This window comes from Rhinolophus hipposideros, assembly GCF_964194185.1.
Source record: "Rhinolophus hipposideros genome assembly, chromosome: 21".
NCBI classification, from domain to species: domain Eukaryota; kingdom Metazoa; phylum Chordata; class Mammalia; order Chiroptera; family Rhinolophidae; genus Rhinolophus; species Rhinolophus hipposideros.
The window spans coordinates 36,004,882-36,029,542 of NC_138067.1; the positions used below are offsets into that span (position 1 = coordinate 36,004,882).

Consider the following 24,661-nt stretch of genomic DNA (forward strand, 5'->3'; position numbering starts at 1 on the left):
AGGAGGATCATTAGGGGATGGGGTCATGGGGGCTGGGATGGGGCCCTGGCTCTCCAGGGCTCACATTCAGGGCCCTGGGAGTGTGGCAGCATCACCACCTGTTCACTGATTGGGGTTGGTGCCAAAGGCTAGCAGGGCTGCGTGGCAGAGCTGTGGCCCAGTAGCATTGAGAGGAAGAGCCCCATCTGCCCAGCAGAATTCTTACCATTTTTACCTGGACAACTGAGGGGCAGCGAGGCTTAGGCCTGTCCCTGCCCTTTACTCCAGGCAATACCTTTGCCAATTCCCAGCCCCACAGTCCCTCCTTGACTGGGTGACTCTTGACCCCAGGTTCCATCCTTGTGTCCTAAAACCATGCCCTCCAGCTTCTGGGGACTCTGCCTCAGAATCCATCTCAATGCAGTGCTCACCATTAAGTCCAGAGAGTTGAAACAAGGGGTGACATCTACCTGCCATGCTGACATCCATCCCCCTTCGCAGAGGTCTCAAAATCACACGGTTACTCAGGGGCCAAGAGGAAGTGGACTTCACTGGAGATTTGGGTTTACAAGAGCCTTGTGCACTGCCGAGGGCAGGCAGCCTCCACCCAGCTCTAATTCAGTGTATGTACAGGTCCCATCCAATGCTTTAAGAAAAGCAAACTCTGGATTTTATCAGGAAATCTCTTGAGTTTATTTTTGAATACTGCATGTAAGAGCAGAATCCAGGTAGCAACCTCCTCTGTACCTCGGTTTCCACAGCCTTGCCAATTCTCTCCCTCCATCATCCTGCTCAGATCACCCCTCCCAAGCCCTCATCTCCGCACCCAACATGCCCCAAGCCCTATTTCTTTGCATTTATCATCCGAGTTCCTCTTCCTCCAGGCCCTATCCCATAATCTCAGGGAGAGCAAATGCATGGCATCCTTATCCTTGCACGCCTATGTTCTTGGTAGACATGGCTAATCAATCATGCATTTGGTCCAATCCAGCTCGGTCTCTGCCACAAAACCCCTCCAAATGAAGTCCCTTGGGAACCTCTGAATCTCACACTCACTGCATCTTATTTTACTCAGTAGTCCACCTCTTTTGCAATGACACTCTCATTGGTTTTCTGCACTTGTTTTGAATAATCCCTGCAGAGGGAGCTTCTTAAAACACAAATCGTTTCTTGATATATATATATATAATTATTACAATGATAAACATTTCATGTACAGATACTCTTACATAAGTTGTTCCAAAAACAGAAAACCAGAAAAAGAGGGGAGGGCTCATTTTATGAAGCTAGTATGGCCTTAATTCCAAAACCAGATGAGAGTTTCCGGAACCGGAAAATGAAATATCTCAATTCCATTTGTGATCATCTATGAAAACCTCTAAATAAAATAAAAGGGGTAACTCAATCAATTTATTTCCAGAAAGCAAGGATGATTCCACAAAAGGAAATCTATCAGTGTAATAAAACACATTCGTGGAGGAAAGGACAAAAATCATGTTTAACTCAGTAGATACAGAAAAGGCAATTGATAAAATTCAACACCTACTAAGGAAAAAACAGCTCAGAAAACTAAGACTAGATTGGAACTTCCTTAATTGATAAAAATTATAAACCAAAACCCAAAAGCAAGCATAATATTGAATGCAGAGACTAGACTTATTTCCCTAAATATCAAGAACAAGGAAAGAATTGCCCATTGGCAACAAGGTTTGGGAGTTCTGGCCAACACCTTATGACAAAAAAAAAGAAAGAAATTAGTTTCAGGATTGAAGGGCTGAGACCAAACTGTCGCCATCTGCCGATAATAAACAATTACTACCATTAAGCAAGTTCAGAAAGTGGCCGAATACACAATCAATTTACAAAAATGAATGAAAAACAGAAATTATAAATTGGGTAATATTAATTCCCTGCCTACAACTCCAATGGTTTTCCATCACACACAGAACAAAATTCATATTCATTTTGAGGCCCTTTCCTGTCTGTACCTGCTGCTTCTTCAGCTTTGGTCCTCTCCCTGAGTCCCTTTGTTCCCTGCTGCTACTTACACATACCCAGTTTGTTTTGACGTCAGGGCCTTCGCACTGGCTATTCCATCTTTCTGAAATGCTCTTCCCCAGCTTTTTGTATGATTGGCTCTAATACTGTGAGACTCAAGTATCACTCCACCCATAAGGCCATCCTTTATAGTGTGTCTACCTCATTCTCGTCACTCTCTTAAATTCCCATAATAAATTTCATTCACAGTGACCCAGAAAGTCATGTTTGCTCCTAAATCTCCATCACAGACAACAAAGCCCGGCACACAGTAGGTGCCTAGTACAACTTACTGGCCAGCTGAAATTGCAGCCTCCATACTGCCCTTAAATCCCCACAGGCAGTTTCAGCAGCCAAACCCTTACCTCTCCTCAGGAGGTGAATGAGGCCCCAGCCTGGACCCCAACAAAGCCAAGCTCCACGGGGAGCTCAGGGAGGGCGTCTGTGGCCTCTTTGTAAGGGTGAAACTTGGTAGATCAAGGTAACTAAACTTAGCCAGTTTACAGTTTAATATTCAGCTGTTTCCTCTTTGTTTCTCCCCTCACTGATTAACTGTGTTTCTCCCCTCACTGATTAACTAACTCCGTTTGTTCCCTTTCTCAAGGCTACCCATATCTTACTAATTAACATCCTAACCTGAAAAAAACAGCGGCTTCTTTTATCTTCAGGCACCCAGGTATGGGGATTTGTGATCTCAACTCCCTAGGAGTTCGTGATAATTTTCCGGCTGTGGACAGTAAGATTTAAGATAACACTGAGACAGACCCGCGGCCTCGTTAGAGGCCAGGGGACGACTTCTCAACGATCAGCCATGAAGCCTGCTTTCCTTTGTTCTTTCCCATTTACCTGCCTATAAAAGCCCTTAATCATTTTGGCCCCGGGAAGGTGGTTCTTTAGACATGAGTCTGCCCTCTTCCCTAGCCACCAGCATCTAGAATAAAGGATGGTTTTTCTCCTCACCAACTCTTATCACTCTAGTGTTTTGAACTCCTCGGGCAGCAAGCTGCACTGAACCTGAGTTCCGTAACATCCTGACTCAGTCAGCTCCTGGGCAGGGATCAGCTAGGCTGTCTCAAGAGGGGAGGAGAAGGAGAAGAAAGAACGCAGCTCGCTGAGAGTCTGGGGGCAGTCAGAAAGGGAAAGGGATTCACGGGGGTGTCTGATTTGGAGGGAGGCTTCCGAATGTGAAAGGAGGGTAGGCTTTGAGAAAGAGCTGCATACTGGATCAGGGGTCTAAGGGATTCTGAGGGTGGGGCACCATCTGGGGAGGGGGTGTAAGGGTTGCAGGGATAGGGTCTGGGCCCTGGAAAGGAGTGGGAGGGAGCCTGGCAAGAGGGTCTGAAGATTACCTATGGGCTGGAGGAAGAGGGGCCTGAGGGTTAGAATCTGAGAGGTAGTGGGGTCCTACCAGCTGTGAGAGGGAATCCAAGGGAGGACAGTCTAAGGCACGGTCTGTGGCCTCTGACAGGATCTGAGGGCGGGGGTGCAGGCTGAGGTTTAGGGAAGCATCTCTGTGCTGGGGTGGAGTCCACCGGCCAGAGGAAAGGACTGAGGGAAGGAAGGAGTCTGAGGACTGTATCTGTGGGCCTGGGGAAGGATCTACAGAATGGAGCCAGGCTCTGATAAAGGGGTGGGGCTTGGGGCTGTAGGAAGGGTGGGGAGGAAGGGGGTGGTCCAAGGGCGGGATCTGAGGGCTGGGGGTGGGGTCTGGCCTAGAGCTTAGGATCCAGTAAGCTCTAAGAAGGTTCTGGGGCCCAGACCCCAGTCCTGGAGGCTTGGCACCTACCGTTGGGCTCTGACGGTGATCCCCATATGATCGCCACGTTACCCTGGAGCAGCAACTCTGGCGATGTGGGCGGGAATCCTAAGCGCAGGCGTATCAGTGGCCTCCAGCCACATTTGCTCTTGTGCAGTGGGCTCCCTCCCCTGACAAGCACTAGTACCCCTACGGCCCTGAGATGACCAGAGAGAAGAGACAGTGATATCCGCCACAGAACTGTCAGCTGCGCCCTACGTGTGACCCGCTTCTTCCCCCCTTTCCAGGATGTGTCTGAGGTGACCGGCCCTTCCTGATTCCCGGGCTTGGTTGTATTCTTCGTGTGCTTCTCACCCACTCCTACGGCCTGTTTCCTCTCTCAGTCCCTACCTCAGCCTCTCCTCTTTGCCTCAGACCTGGAGCTCCACAGTACCCTGGACACCTGGATAGCCCCTGGGACCCTTATACTCCCCGGGTCCCACACTGGCCTCAATATCTCCCCAAAACTGCCTTTCCTCCAGGATTCCCATCTCAGGGTTGGCCCCACTGTCCCCTCTTCAAGCCAGAGCCCTGGGCCTTTCCCTGACCGGCTCCCTCCCATCCAGCCTATCAGCACCATGGCCCACTCAGCCTCCTGATTGACCTTTCTGCCAGCCCCTCCTTCCTGTCCCACTGCTCCTCCCTATGGGGATTTCCTACCCCAGCTTCCCCTGGGCTCCCAGCCTGTCTGCTTCCAGCAGTGGTCCACCCACCACATGGCAGCCAGGGGTGTCTTCCTAAAGCAAAACCTGACTCTGTCCCTCCCTTGCTTGAAATCTTCCCGACTCCCCAGTGCCCTTTGGATGAGGCTCAAGCCCTGTAGTCTGGAATCTAGGACTGCGTCATCTGGCCCTGCCCATCCTCCATCTTTGTCTCTCCACTCCCCAATCTGTTTCACACTTCTGTTTATGCACAAGGCCTTGCCTTTGAATGAATGCTGTTCTCAATATTCACTTGGTTATTCTTATGAATTTTCTGGGAAGCCCTCTTAATCACCAGGTACCTCCTCTGGTCTTGCCCAGCTTTCCTCAAAATCACCCCGATGCTCTGCTTCAGCTTCTCTCATCGCAGCCTGGACCACTCTGGGCTGTCACTGTCTAAAGATGGGTCTGTCTACCCCTAGTAGACTAAGAACCCCAGGAGGCCAGGCCTGCGGTCATCTTTGTGACTGTTGTGTCCCCAGCATTGTTCAGCTCAGAGTCTAGCTCAGAAAGGGCCTCAGAAAATGTTATTAAATGAGAGTGGTTTGCCTCTTCCTTCTGTCCATCCCTGCGTGTGTGACCTTAGCCCAGTGTAGAGAGCATATAAAATGTATTATATATGTTGGATTGAGGTTTGCAAAACAAGTTGTTTTGCAACTTGTAGGGACAGGACTATGGCCGCACATGTGTGAGACTGATTAGAATAAAGTAAAAAACATGTTTTTGTGTGAAACTGAGCATAACAAAATTGAGTGATAAACACATTTACAAAACAACTTCTGGTCATCATCTAAGAGGTAAAAAACTCCTGGAAAACCACTGCTGGCAGTAAACAAGTCCAAGGAAAAGAGGACAAAAGCAGAACTTTAGAGCGATGCTGTGAGTGGTTGACTGGGCGCTCGGCTAAGACCCTCCACGTGGCTCCGGGTGAGACACTATTTGACCGAGTCCTCTGTGAGGTGCAAATCCCGATATTCCAGGACTCTCCAAAATTCATCCTTGCAAGACCAGCTTTCTTCAGTCCCCTCGTGGGCCCAGTCGTCTCTTCCGGACCAGGGACCTTCACCACCTCAATTGACTCTGGGACTTGGTTCGTTATTAAATTCTATTCTATTCTGTATAACCTTCTGTGCTTACCAGAGCATTGGTTCACAAATAAAGCTGTGTTATTCACTGTGGGGACAAAGCCCCAAAAAGCAGTGTCCAGGCTCTCGGCCTCACATAGAAAGGTGCTGGCTTGGGTAGTAAATGGCCATCAACTGTGATCAGATGGCCATCAACTGTGGCTAGTTGGCCGTCAGCTGTAATCCGCAAGCCATTGGCCACTAATATAACTGCTGTGGCTACGCTAGCAGAAAAGATGGGGGCTAGCAAGAGCAGATTGCAGAGAGGCGGATGCCGCCGGTGAGAATATAGTGGTATGACTCCCCTACTTATGGCTCCGTGGGTGTTCCTTTTTGGCCTCACCATGTCCTGCGTTCTTATGTGGGGAGCGGGACCAGAGACCCCGCAGGCCGCCTGGCACAACACTCACTCTATCTGAACCTGTGTGCCGGGACTTTGTTCCCCACTTGCGTCAGGAGTACCACGCAGGGACGTAGGGCCCTGCGGAGGGGTTAATGTCCCCTTGACTTTCAGGAATAGACTGAAATGTGACGACTGCCTTTACATGCGCTCATAACAGCCAGCCTCCAGATTTCAGTGCCTCAGTGTCTGTTCATCTGGGCATCAACTGGAGTGAAGAAAGTTCCTGCATCAGCCACTAACTGGCTGAGTAGAACTGACCCCAGGCCCATCACAGGATAGACTGCCTCAGCATTGGGGGGAGGCGTCATTAGTCTCTGATCAGTGCCCTTGCTATGCTCTAGGGTTACCTAAAGGTCTCTCTTGAGCTGCAGAGTGCCCTCGCTGGCCTGGCTGAGGTCGAGATTAGCCGTTCCCCAAGGAGGTGGCCTCAGTGCAGGGCAGCAGCCTGGGCAGCAGCTCAGGACCTTTATTGAGCACATAACCCCTTGGGGTGCTAATGGGGTACCCTCAGGCCCCGCCCCAGCAGCCTCCGCCGAAGTTCTTGGCTGAGTAGCTCCCGTTCCCTGCGGGCACCCTGTAGCACACTCCGGTTCTCCTGGGCCCTCCGAATCAGGTAGGGGATCACCTCCTCCAGGGAGCCGTAGGGGATGGACTTATACACGGTGTAGCCGGCCTGCCCTGCAGGAAGAGTGTTGGCAGGATGTGGACTCGTGTTTGGGGAGAGGCTCCCCCAGGCCCCATCCAGAACAGAGACTTCCAGTTCTGAGAACATGGAAGACTAGGTGAGTTGGACAAAATTTCCCACTGAAAAAAACTGAAAATTCTGGAAGAAACATTTGAAAAATTTTAAAGTGCTAGCAAGAGAATAAGGAATTTACTAATCCAAGAATTAAGAGAAAGTGAGAACCAGAGAGGGAAGGGATGCCCAAGAAGCCCTTCTGCCCTGAAAGCAAAATTGAGCTGCTATTTGATGATTTCACAGAGTTGAGGGGCTACAGAAATGGAGGCCCAGAGCCTGACCAGGGGGACCGATGTAAAGAAGAACTTCCCCACACTAAACTGGAACACAAAAATGAACACCCTCAGAGTAAGGGTTCATAAGAAACCACCCTTCCCACCTCCCCCACTCCCAGGGAATGGCCCTGACTATAAGTAGAGCAAAGAAGAAAATAGAGAAATCAATCCCTGAGAGGTGGCCATGGGTTAGTCCCCTCACATATTTGCAGCCCAGATTTGTATCCCAGGGATGCCTCAGGCTGTGAATTTAAGGTATAATAGTTTTGTACCCTCTTAGCATCTGGCAGAAGAAAACAAAAGCTCTGCTCTCAGGCCCTGGGGAGCAACATGGTAAAGATAATGCCCACAGGAAACAAGACACCATGATAAAGAACCAGCAAAAACAACAGAGAGCAGGCACAGAGACACAGGTCTGCAAGGCCTTTAGACACTGGAACAACACATTTATCTGGAAGGGTCTGGAGACTAAGCCATCCTCATGGCCAGGGATTGGTTGAGAATGGGGGAAGGGCTTTGGTTGAGGGGAATGAGACCTGGGGCTGGGTGGGGCATAGTAGTTGTGATGGGGAATGGGTCATTCACATACCCAATGCCAGGGAGACGTGGTCACTCATCCCCAGAAGTTGTCCAAAACAGACAGGCCCATCCAGAGGAATGCCCAGCTCCCATATCCTACAGAAAAGGCCACATCATCAATCCAGACAGTGGCTGCATCCAGAGCTGAAAGCCAGTAGGCACCCACATGGCTGTTCCAGTTATTTAAATATTGAAATACTTCTAAACTTAATGATAAGTAACAATTGCTCTGAGATCCCTGAGAGCTCCCCAGTGAGCCCCAGCTCCTTCCCTGGAACACTCTGGCCTCCCCATGCCCTAGTAAATAAGGGGCGATGCATTGTTCAGTGGGGTCTACAAGACTTACAGGTCAAACAGGGATTAAATATTTTTCATATCTTCCCCAGAATCCCTCTGAACCTACTGTCCCCACACTGTTCCTCTTCTTATTCCACATCCACCACCCTCTGCCCATCCCTGGTATGTGAGCGAGGGAGACGAAGGGAGGGGCCCACCTCATACCGTTTGGTTGCCTGGTAAACAGATTCCTCATTGTGGGAAGCCACCATGAGGTGGCACATGGGGCCACGCTGGGACACATGGGTCAGCATCAACTCCAGACAGCGGCTGTAACTAAAGAGAGATGCTCTGTTCAGCTATGGTACCTGGTGAGTGAGGGTCAGGCCCCAGGGACTGGGCATTTCTGTTCTTGGGAGGTGGGATGTCGAAGGGCACGGACTGTGTTGTCAAGAAATACCTTCCTTCCACCTGGACCAGCTGCAAGGGACATCCCTGCTCCAAGCCTTTGTCCTCTCTTATAACAATGCGAGTTCACCTAACATGAGGTCGTGAGGATGGAATGAGAGGAGGGTGTACATAAAGCCTTTGGCCCAAAGGCAGTCCCACAACAAAGGGCCACATCACACACACAAGATGATGTTAACCCAAGGTCATTCACTGTCGTATTGTCTACAGAACATGATTAGCACAACCCAAATGTCCATAAATAGGGGACTGGCTAGATGAACAATGGCACACAGAAGATAGTGGAGCGCTATGCAGCGGTAAAAAGAACGAAGGCAGTCTGGGCACTGATACGGAAAGATGCAAAGACTGGCAAATGCTTTCTGAGCTTGCTGTAGGCCAGCAGCCCCCCGACGGCCTTCATGTGTTACGCTATTGCCCTCCAGATCTGTTCTCTGCTCTTTTTTGTCCCTCAGGAAGCTAACTTCTACGTCCTGTATCACCGATGGAGTCCTAGGAAAGAGATCAGAAGGTGGAAGTAGAAAGAGCTCAGGTGTTTTGCCTCTTAGCCCCCTCTCTGGCCCCCCCGACTGTCCCATGTGTGGCCACACCTCCTCCAGCATGGCCCCTCTTCCTCACCTACAGCACAGAGGTCATAGCAGTCTCAGATTTTTGGGTTCCTGAGCACGTCAGCATTCCCTGTGGGTTCCCTGAACCATACTCCATAAATCCAGTTCCTTCACTAACTTTCCTTTAGGTAAACCCCTTCGCATGGAATCTGTTTCTTCTGCGACCCGGTCTGACACACATATATTCACTCATCTCATTCTCTAATCAACTCTATGAGGTATGTGTTCTTGTTATCCCCATTTTACAGAGGGGGAGATTGAAGCTGAAAGAGGTTAAGTCTCTAGTCCTCAGGTCACACGGCTAGAAGTGGCAAAGCTGGGATTTGAACCCAGGCTACCTGCTGCTCCAGGGCCTGAACTATTCTTTAAGATGCATGGTAGCTGAATGAAACAGCAAGCAGTATGTGGGCATGATGCCTTTTGCACACACACACACACACACACACACATACACACACACAATCTTTGTGTTTGCCTGTATATGCATAAAGGAACTTGGGAGACACATGTAAGAAACTAACAAAAGTGGCTACCTAAAGGGGCCAGGGATACTCCATGATTAGATGGGGATTTGGGTCAAAATGAGATACATCAGTGTATTCATTTTCATAAAATTTTGATTTTTTGAATGACGTGAATGTATTACTTATTTGAAATGTATATTAAAACATGAATGGTACCATGCCAGAAAGGATGTGCAGAAATTGGAACTCTCATAGAGTGCTGGTGGGACTGTAAAATGGTGCAGCCGCTGTGGAAAATCATCTGGCCTCAAAAGGTGAAGCAGGGAGTTACCGTGTCACACAGCGATTCCACTCCCAGAGAATTGAACTTTCAGGAGAATTGAAAATGTATGCTTATTCAAAAATTGTACGTGAATGCTCACAGCAGCATTATTCACAACAGCCAAAAAGTAGAAACAATCCAAATGTCCATCAACTGATGAATGGATCAACAAATTGTGGTCCATCCATACAATGGCATGTTACTGAGCCATAAAAAGGAATGAAGCGCAGATACATACTATAACATGGTTGAACCCTGAAAGCATTATGCTGAGTGAAAGAAGCCAAATACAAAGGCCCCATATTGCATGATAGCATTTGTATGAAATGTTCAGAATGCGAAAATCCACAGAGACAAAAAGATTAGTGGTTGCCAGGGGCTGAGGGGAGGAGGAAAGCAGGAGTGACTGCCAATGGATTTCTTTTTGACGTGATGAAAATTTCTGGAATGAGATAGTAGCGATGGTTGCACAACCTTGTGAATATACTAAAATCCACTGAATTGTACACTTACAAATCGTGAATTGTATGGTATGTGAATTACATGGTGCTTGCCTGGAAGCCCTCACTGACCTTGGATACAAGCCTAGGTTCCAACCATGGCTTGGCCACTTGCCCTGAGAGCTTGGGTAAGTCTCTGCAGCTCTACAAAGCTCTCCTTAATCCGCTGTGAAATGGAGTCAGACTTTGTAAGCTCCTTGAGGACAGGACCTGTGGGCCACCTTGGTTGCTACTGTGACCAGAGTCCAAAACAGGTCCTGACCTAAATCAGACTCTCAGCAAGTATGTGTTGAAGAAATAAATTCCTTCTGCCCAGAGCCATGGAATGGGGATCTAAGGAACTCACTCACATCTTGCCCCCAGCACAGGGCGATTTGAGGTGGGTAAGAGAATGTGGGTTCTATAGCCAGTCTGCCTAGGCTCAAATCTTTGCCCTGCCACTTACTAGCTATGTGACCTGGGGTAAATGATTCCCCCTGTCAGTGCCTCAGTTTCATCCTCTGTGAAATGGGGATGATAATACTAGTACGCACTGTTCAGAGTTGTTTATTTAGTCATTCAGCAGCTCTGTACTGAGTGAGCATCACCATGCAACAGGCACAATTTTAAGCACTGAAGGGTCAGCAGTGAACAAATCAGAAACCCCTGCCCTCCTGAGCCCACACTCTAGCGGGGGAGACAGACAATGAGCAATTTAATATGAAACTGTATAAAAACTCAGTTGCCAATAAGTGTTAAAGAGAAAAATAAATCCAGGAAGAGAGTGGGTGAGGGGGTGTTCTTTTTTACAGGGAGGTCAGGGAAGACTCCCTGAGAAGATACTAATAACTAAAGACCTAAGGAGGTGAGGAATTGAGCCATGCAGCTGTCTGGAGGGAGAACGGTCTAGGCAGTGGGAACAGGAAGTGCAAAGGCCCTGGGGAGCATCAAGGACTAGTGAGTGAGGGGAAGAGTGGAAGGAAAAATTGGAGAGGTGACGGTGATCAGATCATGTAGTGCTTTGTGAGCCACAGTAAGGACTGGAGGTTTAGGGAGGGTGTAATGGGAACCACGGAAGAAGTTTGAACTGAGGGAGGGACGTGATTTGATGGGGTATAAACAAGCTCCTCTGGTTGTACATGGAAGACATAGTGGGAAGTGGGGACAAAGAGAAAGCAGCGAGCCCAAGGAGGAGGTTGCTGTTAGGTGGGAAGTATCCTGGAGCCGGGAGAGGGAGTAATGTGTAGACACACACAGGACGTTCAGCATCATGGCTAGTGAACTCTAGTTAAAGGTCAGATGTTATTATTTGTCTCAGAGGCTGGCCTGACTCAGTCCTACCTCCGACTGGTAGCCTCATAGTCCGGCTGAGTAGGATCTTCAGTCCCTTGGAGCTGGGCCACTTTTCTCTCCTTGTCCAGATACGCTCCTCGTACCAACTTTACTCCAAAGGCCAGGCCAGCCTTCTCTGCAGCCTCAGCGTCCCGCCTCAGCTGCTCATGTGTGTCCTGGCAGAGCACACAGGCAGCTTCAGGTCAGGACGCTGGGACTCTAGCCGACAGCCCCCTGGAGCGCACCACACACCTTCAGATAGGCCTGGTAAGTGTTCCACACCCAGGGCCCGCCTTCCCTGGGGCTGTTACAGCGCAGGGCCAGGGCAGCCACCAGTAGAGAGAGAGCAGGATTCAACGAGGTGTACTCAGCATCTACCAGGAGCCTCACTCGCTGGGCCCGGGCGTGCTGAGGGTGACAGAGACAGTGGTCAGAGCCCCACGGGTACCCAGCAGGCGCAGTGGAGCCAGGTCACGGCAGAAGGCGTTACCTGTACCACTCGTTGCAAGCGGCTCAGAGAGGCCTGGAGATGCTGGTTTTGCTCAGTGCTGAGGCAGGAGACATGGAGGTCCTGGGGGAGGGCAGCAGGGGAGGCAAGAGCAGCTCAGGACTTCCTTTCAAGGCCTACATCTCCTCTCCCCCACCACCAGGAAGGAGAAAAAGTTTAGAAATTGTCAGAAATTTGAAAAGTTGTTATATCACATATATACTGTTTATGGAGGTGTAATACAGAGCTTAGAGCCCAGAATCTGGGTTTGAATCCTGGTTCTGCCGCTTATTGTATGGTCTTGAGCAACTCGTATAACCTCTCTAGCACTCAGTTTCCTCCTCTGTAAAATGGAGATGATAATAGTCGCTACCTCAGAGGGTTGTTGTTGTGTGAATAAAAATGGATTAATATGTGAAATGTGCCTGAACATAAGGACAGGACAGTGCCAGCACATAATAAGCATTCAGTACATGTTGTCATTATTATAATAATAGGTGACTGCATATGCTATCTCGTTTATTGAATTTCCACAATGATCCTAGTAGACAGGTGTTATTCCAAACTTCATTTTCCAGTGAGGTAACTGAAGCTTGGAGAGAGAAGTGACTTGGAATTGATCTATAGAAAGTGCTTAGAGAAGTGCTTAGCTCATAGTAAGTGCTTTAAACGTTTCCTCTTATTCGTCTCTTAGGCCCTCAATATCCTCATTAAATGCCAAAGGTCTCATTGCATCCCACAAAGTGTCCACCCAGTCTGGCCCCTCTGCTTTCACCTCCTTCCACTCTGTCTTGCTCTCTGCCCTCCAACCACAGTGGCCTCCCTGCCATTGAATAGGCCAGATACCTTCCCACCTCAGAGCCTTTGCTCTGGCTGTTCCTTCTGCCTGGAACTCTCTTTCCCCAGAGGTCCACTTACCTCTCCTCCAGGTATTTGTTCCAACATCTGCTTCTCCATGAGGTTTATCCCTGGTTTACATTTGCAACTCCCTATCTGGGGCTTTCCTTTCCCCTTCTTCAGCCTTATTTTCCCCTACAATGCTTATTTATACTTGTTACATATTGGCTTTGGTTTTAATTATGAAGTGTTTCTTGCCCCTTCCTGAGTAGCAAGTGAGTGCCTTGAGAGCAGGGAGTTTGTCTTGGTCATTGGCTCCTCCACGCCTAGCACAGCCATCTGGAACATGGCAGATAGCCAATAAACATTTAGGCAATTAATACATTTGTAACATGGAAATCATAATTGTCTGTAACTCACACTCTTGTTATGGGGATGCAGAGAATGAATGTGAGCTGCTGGTGACTCAAGGAGTCCAGTTGTGTTCAAATAACTTCTTTTGGGAAGTTAAAGAAAGAGGAACAGGTGGGATTTAGCTTCTATTCTATCCAACAGGGTCAATATGGATGACGCAGGACTAAGTCTGCTAATAGAACTCTCCCTGGGGGCAGGTTGATCTGACCATGGCACCCACCCTCATCTTGGGGGAGAAAACTCTCTTCAGGAGGAGGGAAGAGCTGTTTCCTTGAACACATAACAGTAGTCCCCCTTTACTGAGGGGGATACGTTCCAAGACTTGCAGTGAATGCCTGAAACCACAGATAATACCAAACCCTATAGACTCGTATACTATGTTTTTCTTCCTATGCATTCATACATTTTCACTTAGAGGAAGCACTTTATGGCTTCTCTTTGGCATATCTGAATTGCCAGCATCACTTCTCTTGTGCTTTGGGGCCATTCTTAAGTAAAATAAGGGTGACTTGAACACAAGCACTGTGATTCTGCAACAGTCGACTTGATAACTGAGACGGCTACTAAGTGACTAATGGGTGGGGAGCGAATACAGTGTGGACACGCTGGGCAAAGGGATGAATCACGTCCCAGTGGATCAGAGCGAGATGACATGGGATTCATCATGTTACTCAGAATGGTACAAAATTTAAAACTTATAAATTGTTTATTCTGGAATGTTCCATTTAATATTTTCAGTCCACAGTTGACTACAGGTAACTGAAACTAAAACTGCAGATGAAAGGGGACTACTGTATGAAGCACTTAGGACAGTGAGTGGCATGTTGTGAGTGATAAATTCTCCACTGTTAATTTATTGTTTAAAAATCACTTGCTTCATTTATTCACTCATTCATTCATTTAGCATATATCGTATCTTGTTTGGGTGCCAGGGGCTGGGGATGTGGCAATAAACAGGAATGTGGAGAGCAAGGATGGGTGGGGGCTCAGATCTGAGATGGGAGGTGGTAGGGCTGTCTCTGAGATGGAGACAGGAAGAAGGAGTAAGTTTGAGGAGACTCTGAGGCCAGTGTGTGACCCAGCAGCTCTGAGGGGCCAGGGGGATGCCCAGGGTGCTCAGGGTTAGGTCTGGGGCTTGAGACAGAAACACGGGCATCATTAGTGCTGGCTGGGGAAACTGAGGCTGTAGGAATATGAGAAGGCCTCTTTGAGGGGAATAAAGAGTGAAGGAGGAGGGAGACAGGACTCCATTTTTAAGAGACAGGCAGAGAGATTTTTTCCAGTCAAGGTGGTAGAGTACGTAAACACGGCACTTACCTCCTCTCAGGACCACATCAATTACAACTAAACCACAGAACAACCATTATTGAGAATCGCCCGAAGTTTAGCTGAACCGAAGCCCTACAACCACAGCCATATAGAAGAAGTTACCTAAAGAGTGATAGGAGGGGCAGAGACGCAGAACAGACTGGTCCCACACCTGTGTGTGACCATTAAATATCAGGAGAGATATCTCGGCTGCAGAGTTCCCCCACAGAGGAGCAAAGGGTCCTGGCCCCACACCAGGATCCCCAGACCAGGGTTCCAGTGCATGAGAGAGAAGTCCCTGTAACTTCTGGCTGTGAAAACCAGTGAAGATTGTGGCTGAGTGTGACAGAGGGCGGCTGGAGTCCTAGGCGCTCTTCTTAAGGGGCCAGTGTACAGACTTGCTCACTAAATAATTCACTCACACTGAGCTCCAGCAGTGGGGTGGTGGATAGAGGGGCACCAGAGATGTACAAAGGGGAACTGAGTTGTCTGGTTTCAGGGTGAGGGTGGGAAGGGCAGCTTTCTCCAGGACAGAAAGGAGCTGGTGGAAGCCATTGTTTCTTTGTTGAGTCCTCCCCCTCCCTGAATGCAGACGCAGATGCCATATTTGAGACTCTATCAAACTGGCTATCAACTTTCATCTGCTCCACCCTAGATATTCCCTGAGACCCTGCCCCACCTAACTTTTGGGCACACCCAAATCGCTTCCAGTGGCTTTTGCATATAAACAGCCTGCATTGGCTCATGCTTTGGACTTTCCTAAAATCTCTCAAAGGTTCATAAAACCCAAGAAAGCAGCATCTGGGTTCAGCCTGTCTGCTCTTTCTGGCTGAGCAGCCCTAGGCCCAGCATTAATGATAGCTGCCCTTGGTTTAAGACTTGGCATCTCGAGGTACCTCCAAGCACAGCGTGGGTGGTGGATTGCTTTGTGGCTCATGCCAGTGAGCCCAGGCAAGGCACAGACTGTGGCTGAAGTTGGCCTGCATTGGTCCCCTCCCAAGAGGCCCTAGGGCTGGCAGGTCCAGTGGCCAGCTTCTAGCTGCCTCCAGGGATGATATACCCAAAGGGCAGATTGGACAGGCACCAGAGCCTTGCTTAAGTGAACCCTGCTCTGCACCCCAGCTTCTCCACTGTACTCAGAGTCAGTCCTCACAACAAATCAGCCTGAGGGTTCATCCCTCCCATTGACATGCAAGCAGCAACCAAGGCTCAACTACAACAGGAGGGCACATACAATCCACAAAAGGGACACACTTGAAGCACCCAGCTCTGGTGATCAAGTAGACTGCACCACTGGGTCCCACAGGACACCTACTACATAAGGCCACTCTACTAAGACAAGGAGGTTAGCAGCCCTACCTAATACATAGAAACAAACACAGGGAACCAGCCAAAGTGGGGATACAAAGAAGCATGTTCTAAATAAAGAACAGAACAAAGCTCTAGAAAAAGAACTAAACAAAATGGAGACAAGCAATCTATAAGATGCAGATTTCCAAACACTGGTTAGAAAGATGCTCAATAATCTCAGGGAGAACTTCAACAAAGAGGTAGGAAACAAAAATGGAGATAGAAAACATAAAAAAGAACCAGTCAGAAATAAAGAATACAATAACTGAAATGAAGAATACATTAGAGGGAATCAACAGTAGATTAGATGAAGCAGAGGACTGAATCAGTGATTTAGAAGATAAGGTAGCAGAAAACACCCAAATAGAACAACAAAAACACCCAATTACTTTAAATGTAAATGGATTTAATGCTCCAGTCGAAAGATAGGGTGGTTGAATGAATAAGGAAACAAGACCCTTACAAATGCTGACTATGAGAGACTCACTTCAGATCAAAAGACGCACACAGACTGAAAGTAAAGGGATGGGCAAAAGATATTTCATGAAAATGGAGACAACAACAAAAAAGCTGTGCCAGTATTGCTGGCCTAGCAATACTCATACCAGACAAAATAGTTTTTAACAAAACTATTTTGTTAAAACAAATGCTATAATAAAAGACAAAGAAGGACCCCATCGTCCCACTTCTAGGTATTTATCTGAAGAAACCCAAAATGCTACTTCGAGGGGACATATACATCCATTTGTTCATTACAGCATTATTCACAATGGAGGCAGCCTGGGTGTCTGTCAATGGAAGAATGGAGAAAGAGTAGGTGGTATATACTTGCATATACAGTGGAATATTGCTCAGCCATGGAAGAGAATGGGTTCTCACCATCTGCAGTGGCATGGATTGACCTGAAGGGTATTGTGTGTTGGGTGGAGTGTGTCAGACAGAAAAAGACAGATGCAATGTGATTTTGCTTACGTGTGGAATCTAAAGAACAAACAAACAAAACAGAAACAAACTCATAGATACAGAGAACATTTTGATGATTGCCAGAAGGGCAGGGTGTTGCGAATGGGTGAAAAAGCGGAAGGGATTAAGAAGTACAAATTGGTAGTTACAAAATAGTCATGGGGATGTAAAATAAAGCATAGGGAATATAGTCACTAATATGGTAATAATTGTATAGTGCCAGGAGTGTACTAGACCAGTCAGGAGATCACTTCTTAAGTTATAGAAATGTCTAACTACTATGCTATACAGCTGAAATTAATATAAAATAATATTGAATGTCAACTGTAATTGAAAAGTTAAAAAACAAGGAAAAAGGTGAAGGGGAGTAAGAGGTTAAAATTTCCAGTGTAAAACAAGTAAGTCTTGGGGATGTAATGTATAGCATAAGGAATATAGTCAATAGTATTGTGATAGCATGGTACAGTGTCAGATGGCTGCTGGGTTTATTACAGTTGCTGATGATCACTTCTTTAGGCAGGTAAATGTTGAATAACTATGATGTACACCTGAAACTAATATAACATTGTACGTTAGCTATATTTCAATAAAAATCTTAAAATAAAAAGAAAGAAAGAAACAGGCAGAGAAAAACCTAACAAAGACTGAGAATGAATCATCAGTGATTTTAAAAAGAAAACCAGGTGTGATAGCATTGGGGAAGCCAAGGGAAGTGAGTGACACAAGAAGGAGGAAGGCCCCTCTGTTCATTGCAAAGTCGGATGCCAGTCTGGTAGGGCCTTTAAGCCTTTAAAGCACCCTGGGAAGTAGTTGGTAACATTGTCTTCACATGAGTGAACTAAAACTAAAGAGATGAAACTTATTACATTCCAAAGTCAGTTCTCTGAAACACTAAGTCCTGTTTCTATGTGTTTTGTGACATATTTTAAAAAGTACAAGTTAAATAAAATCAAGATTGAAAAAAGAAACATCAGCATGCCCCTGATGCATTGTTTGGGGGGATGGAGACTTGGAGGCCACCCGGGTGTCCATCCCAGCAGAGGTAAACCACACAGCTAGAAGCAGCAATTGCAAGCAATGCATTAGATGTTCACAAAGACACTTGAATAGACTTTAAAATCCAAGTGCTCAGTGGAAAAAGTGTGAAACAGAATGAAATAAATAACATAACACTATTTACGTACATCTTAAAACACATCCCCCAGATTGATGGAGAAGGACATGAGGGACTTTCTGCAGTGATGGAAATGTTCTATAACTTGATAGAGATTTGAATCGCTCAGGTGTTTGCATTTGTGAAAGCTCATCAAATAGTACATTTACAATTTGTGCATTTCATTGTATGGAAAATTTACCTGAAAAGAAATAAAATACTATAAATAATTATCAAACTCTAATTAGTGATATGCATTCTGAAGCATTTGAGGGGGAAGTGTACTGATGTTTGCAACTTACTTTGAAATGCATTGAAAAATAAGATGGATTGATGGATGGAAGCAATGGAGAGAGGGACACATATGACCTAAAGCAAGTATAGTTATGATAACAGTGGCAGGTATATGGGTGTTCACTACAAAATTCTTTCAACTTCTCTTTATATTTGAAAATTTTCGTAATGAAATGTTGGAAAAAATATGCCCCTAAACAGTATATACTTGGCAAACCAAAATCATAATAACAAAGAGATATACATTATACAAGATGGAGTGGGTGCCAATGGCAGGCAGGGTAGAAATAGGACATGGAAATAAAAAGGAATGAAAGAATGGATGGATGGATGATTAAATCAGACCTCATTGATCTAATGATAATTTCCAGCCATCCAGCACACACTGGCATAGCTGAGTTGATTGATAAAATATTGATATACTTTCTTCTGGTTGAGAAAGATCTTCTGTCTCTCACTACTCACAGCTCCCAGCCCCTGGGCCCCTCCCCTAGAACCCCCAGATGACCCATATTCCATCCATTCCAACCATGCCCCAGGGCTATAACCACATTTATTCTGATTGATCTGAACCTGGAAAGTAGTGGTAGTTAAATAAGTTTGAATATCCCACTTGCAGGAATCTGCTACATCCCAGTCCAGGGACTCTGCTTCCCCGAGATTCCCCACCAACCATTCACATCTCCCCCAGCTTGAGATCCTTACCCGCCCGGAATCCATGGCTTCTGCGAGCCTCTCAGAGCTCAGCTCCAAGGAAGCCCCTGGCCTTCTGATCCACGAAGTTAGCTCTTTCTGGAATGACGTGGCGAGTAGAGTGGTGAGGGGGACCTGGTAGGCAGCCACACCCTCCCCCCACATCGAGCCCATCGCTTACACAGAGGCGAGTGCTGGTCAGTGCCGTCACCTTCAACTGCATGAGGATGTTCCCAGTTGGGCCAGGGTTCTCCAGAAGGCCTCGTGACAGGTCCACACACCGCAGCATAGCATTGAGGTTCCCCTCATACCAGGCCTCACTGCTCAGCCAGAGGGTATCAAGTACTGGAGCCCGTTAACCCCTTTCCGCCATCCTCCCAGCTTGCTAGGGCTCTGGCCCCCTTCTCATCCAGTCTTAAAATTTTTTTTAATATAACCTCCCATGACAAGCCAGGGACTAGGCACATGTGGACTGTGATGGCCCCATGAGGGGATTGTGCTTACTCACCCAGTCTTGACAGCTGAGTCTGGCTCCTCTTCAGTGGGCACTGCCAGCAGGGGCCGGAGGCCTAGGGTCTGGAGCTGTTGGACACAGCCCCTCACCTCTTCTGACGTCTCACCAGCCACAAACTGCCCATAGATGGATGCTCGAAGAAGTGCGCCTGAGAGTCGGGAGCCCAGGAGTCGCTGAGACCAGGCCTGGAGCTGGCGGGACAGGGAGTGAGGGCTCAAAGCTGGCCTCTGGGGAACCATTAGACCAGTCCCCAGGATCACTGCTCACCGCCAGGCCGTGGGTGACCAGCGGGGGCCAGGCACACAGCCGTAGCACCAGCAAAGCCCGCATCAGTTCTCCGGTGCCCTTGAGGTGGAAGGCCCCACCGTCAAAGCTCAGGGCCTGCCAGGCCCCAGTGGAGGGGCCGGCCTGGGAACAGAGCACTTGACAGGTCCGGAGCATCATGAACCCTCAGCACTACTACGCCACGTAAAGGGGCTTTGGAGGCAGCAGGGCTACCAGTGCCCCTTGCCCGGCCAAAAGAAGTGATTCATTAACCAGGCAGTAGCCAGGGAAAGGCAAGTCTTTAGGATCACTGGCTCCTTGGGGGGCAGTTAATTATTAACTGATGAGGACAGAGTTCAGAATAACGGGGACAAGAAAGGAACCCCGAATAACAGTCCCAACAACCCTCAGCATCACACCTCGCAATTATTAGGTGCCCACCATGTGCCAATGGGTGCTAAGTGAGAGCTGGGCTCTGGGAGCAAGGACCTCTGGGTTCAAGGCAGTTTGGCTTTGTGTCTTGGGAAAGTCACTTGACTTCTCTTGTTGCAATTGCTTCATCTTAACATGGGAGAGTGCAGTTATCGAATAAATTTGAAAACACACGTAACCTCTAACCCAGCTATTCCATGCTAAGTATATATCCTAGAAAACTTGAACATGATCATTCAGAAATATATATAGGAAGGAATGTTCCTAGCGGTGCTCTTTGTGATAACTCCAAATGGGAATCACCCAACTGTCCATCAACTGAAGAACGGATAAATATATTATGGTATATTCGTACAACAGAATACTACACAGCAATGAAAAAGGAACAAACTACTGATACAATCACATGGACGCCTCTCACACATATAATATTAAGTGAAAGAAGCCAGGCACCAAAGAGGACGTGCTATGTTATTCCATTCAAAAAACGTGAAAGTAGGGCAAATGAAGCACTAAAGTTTTGGGGCTACATACATGGGTGGTCCAAGTATAAAGAAAAAACAAGCAAGAAAATGATTACCACAAAAGTCAGAGACGTAATTACCTCAGGAGTTGGGAAGAGTTGTCACTTTGTAGGGGCTCGTGAGGGCTTCTAGGTCCTTTTTCCTTAAACTGATGAGGATTTACAGTTGTTTACATAAGTATTTTGTAAAGCCATACATCTATAGTTCATACTCCTGAATGTAAAATACATTGCACAATAAAGAGTAAAAAATAATTCATCGTGGGTGGGGGCATGAGGATAAAAAACATTAATCATAGTATCAGTCTCACAGGGTTGTTATGAGGATCCAGTGAGTTCCTGGAGAGACATAGCCTGGTACACAATATGGGCTCAGCATATTGGCTGTGATTGTTACATGCCGTGCGTGAGCAGTCTTATTGGTGCCTGTGCTCCTGGTGAGGACACACCATCATCACCCTTGTGTCTGGGGACCCCAGAAACCACCTCATGTTCAATGATTCACTAGAGGGACTCACAGAACTCAGAAAAGCTTTTTCACTCCTAGTTATGGTTTATTACCCTGAAGGGATACAGATTGAAAATATCAAAAAGAGGAGGAGCATAGGGTCCAGGAGATGCCAGGCACAGGCATCTAATTGTCCTTTCCCGGTAGAGTCAAGTGAACAGCACCCAGCTCTCCCTGCAACAGGGTGTGACAACACACATAGAGTACTGAAACCAGGGATACTAACGTGAGCCTTGGTGCCGAGGCATTTTATTAGGGGTCAGTCACATAGGCATGGCTTAGTCTCCAGCCCCTAAAGAGAGCTGATACTCACAGTCCAAGGTCCCCAGGTAAACCAAAGCACTCTTATCAAGTAGGATCTTCCAAGGGCTTAGAGGTTACCTCCCAGGAGCTGGACAAAGTTAATCCTTTATTGAACAGCCCCATTCACAGATGTTACAAGAGGCTCAGAGAGGTAGAGATACCGGCCTGAAGTCACAGAGCCAGCTGGTGGCCAAGTGTGGGCTGAATGACCTTGTCCTCTAGACCCTAGGCCTCAAGATTTTAACCAATTCTTTCTGCAGTTTTTTCCTTCCGTACACAATTCACAGAACTGAGTGACAAGACTCATTATAAATCTAGCAAAGCCTGAGCTAAAAGAGTCTTTAAACTATTTTTTAAAATTACATGCACAGTTTATATTTAAAAATAAAACAATATAAAAGGGGGCAAAGTGAAAAATTAGTCTTTCTCCCACTCCTGAATTTCAGTCCCTCAATTTCCTTCCTTTAAGGTAATAGGGTATCCTTGCAAAGATAGTCTGTGCATAGAATTGCACCTGTATATCTCCTTTATTTATTACATAAATAAGAAAATTATACTCGTCCCTTTACACATGAATTTTTTTTTACTTAACAATGTTTTTTTAAAAGATCATTCCTGTCTCAGAACTTATAGCTCTGTCTCAAAAATTGAAAGAGTCTATATTATTTCTTCGTTTAATCTTTGATAGAATTCACCAGTAAAGCTATTTGGGCCTGGAGTTTTCTTTTTGGGAAGGCATTTAATCATGAATTCAATTTCTTTAATAAATATAGGACTCTTCATATTTTGTATTTCATTTTGCATTAGCTTTCATTCTTTGTGTTTTTCAAGGAACTGTCATTTCATCTAAATTTTCATATCTGTTGGCATAAAGTTATTCATAATATTTTTATATCCTTTTAATGACTACAGAGTGATAACCTTTTGATATTTTTAGAATGCTATTTTATTTATTTTTAAAAGATTTTTATTAAAAATATAGCTAACAAACTGACTCTGGGTGGTGAACACACAATGGGATTTATAGACGATGTAATACAGAATTGTACACCTGAAATCTATGTAAATTTACTAACAATTGTCACCCCAATAAAATTAATTAAAAAAAATATATATAGCTAACATACAATATTATATTAATTTCAGGTGTACATCATAGTTATTCAACATTTATGTACCTAAAGAACTGATCACCATAATAAGTCCAGCAACCATCTAACACTGTACCATGCTATCACAATATTGTTGACTATATTCCTTATGCTGTACATTACATCCCCAAGACTTATTTCTTTATACTTGGAAACTTGGATCTCTTATTCTCCCCTTCACCTTCCCCCCTTTTAAAATTTTCAACCACAGTTGACGTTCAATACTATTTTGTATTAATTTCAAGTGTACAGCATAGTGGTTAGATATTCATATAATTTAAGAAGTGATTCCCCTGACTAACCTAGTACCTACATGGCACTATACATAGTAATTACAATATCATTGGCTATAATCCCTATGCTTTACATTACATCCCCATGACTATTTTGTAACTACCAATTTGTACTTGTTAGTCCCTTCACCTTTTTTCCGTGGCCCCCAACTCCCCTCCCATCTATTAACCCAATTAATCTAGTACCCATCTGACGCCATATATAATTATTACAATATTATTGACTATATTCCTATGTTATACCCTACATCACCATGACTACTTTGTAACAACCAATTTGTACTTAATCCTTTAACTTTTTTCACCCATACCCAACCTCTCTCCCATCTGGCAACCATCAAAATGGTCCGTATCTATGAGTTTGTTTTTGTTTTGTTTGTTCATTTATTTTGTACTTTAGTTTCCACATAGAAGTGAAATTATATGGCATCTGTCTTTCTCTGTCTGACTTACTCCACTCAGCACAATGCACTCTCGGTCCATCCATGTTGTTGCAGATGGCAGGATTTCATTCTTTTTTATGGCTGAGTAATACTCCATTGTATATATGTACCACCTCTTCTTTTTCCAGTTAGCCATTGATGGACACCCAGGTTTCTTCCATATATTGGCTATTGTAAATATGCTTCAATGAACATATGGATACACATGTCCCTTTGGATAAGTGTTTTGGGTTTTATTAGATAAATATCCAGAGGTGGCATTATTGAGTCCTTTTTTGTCTCTTGTTATAGCCTTGGTTTCAAAGTCCACTTTGTCTGGTATAAGTATTGCTACCCCACTTTTTTTTTTCTCATTTATATTTTCACGAAATATCTTTTTCCTTCTCTTTACTTTCAATCTGTGTGTGTCTTTTGATCTGAAGTAAATCTCTTATAGGCAGCATATGTCAGGGTCTTTCTTTCTTTATTTATTTTGTTTTATTTTATTGGGTAACAGTGCGTTTTTTCCAGGATTAGTCAGCTCCAAGTCAGGTTGTCGTCCTTCAATCTAGTTGCGGCCAGCACAGCCCACCATCTCATGTGGGAATTGAACTGGCAACCTTGTCGTTAAGAACGCACACTCTATCCAACTGAGCCATCCAGCCTCCCCAGGTCTTGTTTTCTTATCCATTCAGCCACCCTGTGTCTTTTGATTGGAGCACTTAATCCATTTACATTTAAAGTCATTGTTGATAGATATGTAATTATTATCATTTTATTATTCATATTTTTTTCTTCTTCTTAATGAAGTCCCCTTAACATTTGGTTTGGTGGTGATGAACTCCTTCAGCTTTTTCTTGTCTGGGAAGTTCTTTATCTGTCTTTTGATTCTAAATGATAGCTTTGTTGGGTAATCTTGGTTGTAGATCCTTGCTTTTCATCACTTTGAATACTTCACAACAATCCCTTCCCGCTTGCCAAATTTCTATTGAGAAATTGGTTCACAGTTTTATAGGAGCTCAGCAGCAACCATGGAAGGTTCTTGAATGACGGTCCCAGATGGTCTGTCTGTGGGTAATTACCCATTTTGTGATGAGAGGGAAAGGGCTTTAATTTAAGTACAGAGGCAGAGTTCTAAGTGGGAGAACAGCTGTGGGGCCAGAGTCTTCTC

At 45.9% G+C, this 24,661-nt stretch overlaps 1 protein-coding gene across 1 annotated transcript; it reads right to left on the reverse strand.

Moving 5' to 3' along the window:
- Positions 1-6,471: 6,471 nt before the first annotated feature.
- PRODH2 (proline dehydrogenase 2) lies at positions 6,472-20,064 on the reverse strand. Its single transcript, XM_081032126.1, has 10 exons — positions 19,862-20,064; positions 19,589-19,785; positions 19,262-19,400; positions 19,093-19,179; positions 12,072-12,152; positions 11,834-11,989; positions 11,591-11,757; positions 8,134-8,244; positions 7,643-7,728; positions 6,472-6,717 (listed from the first exon to the last, which is right to left on the reverse strand). Exons 1-10 carry the CDS (start codon positions 20,036-20,038, stop codon positions 6,533-6,535), a joined length of 1,386 nt encoding a protein of 461 aa, XP_080888252.1. The 5' UTR covers positions 20,039-20,064; the 3' UTR covers positions 6,472-6,532.
- Positions 20,065-24,661: the final 4,597 nt, after the last annotated feature.

What these genes read in the sequence shown, in the direction of transcription:
- PRODH2 (XM_081032126.1), bottom strand. Translation starts at nt 20,038, where the DNA reads ATGATGCTCCGGACCTGTCAAGTGCTCTGTTCCCAGGCCGGCCCCTCC. An exon ending in GACTCAGCTGTCAAGACTGG is followed by an intron (nt 19,401 to 19,588) that starts GTGAGTAAGCAC and finishes CTGGCTGAGCAG; the next exon opens with TGAGGCCTGGTATGAGGGGA. An exon ending in GCTTGCAACGAGTGGTACAG is followed by an intron (nt 11,990 to 12,071) that starts GTAACGCCTTCT and finishes TGTCACCCTCAG; the next exon opens with CACGCCCGGGCCCAGCGAGT.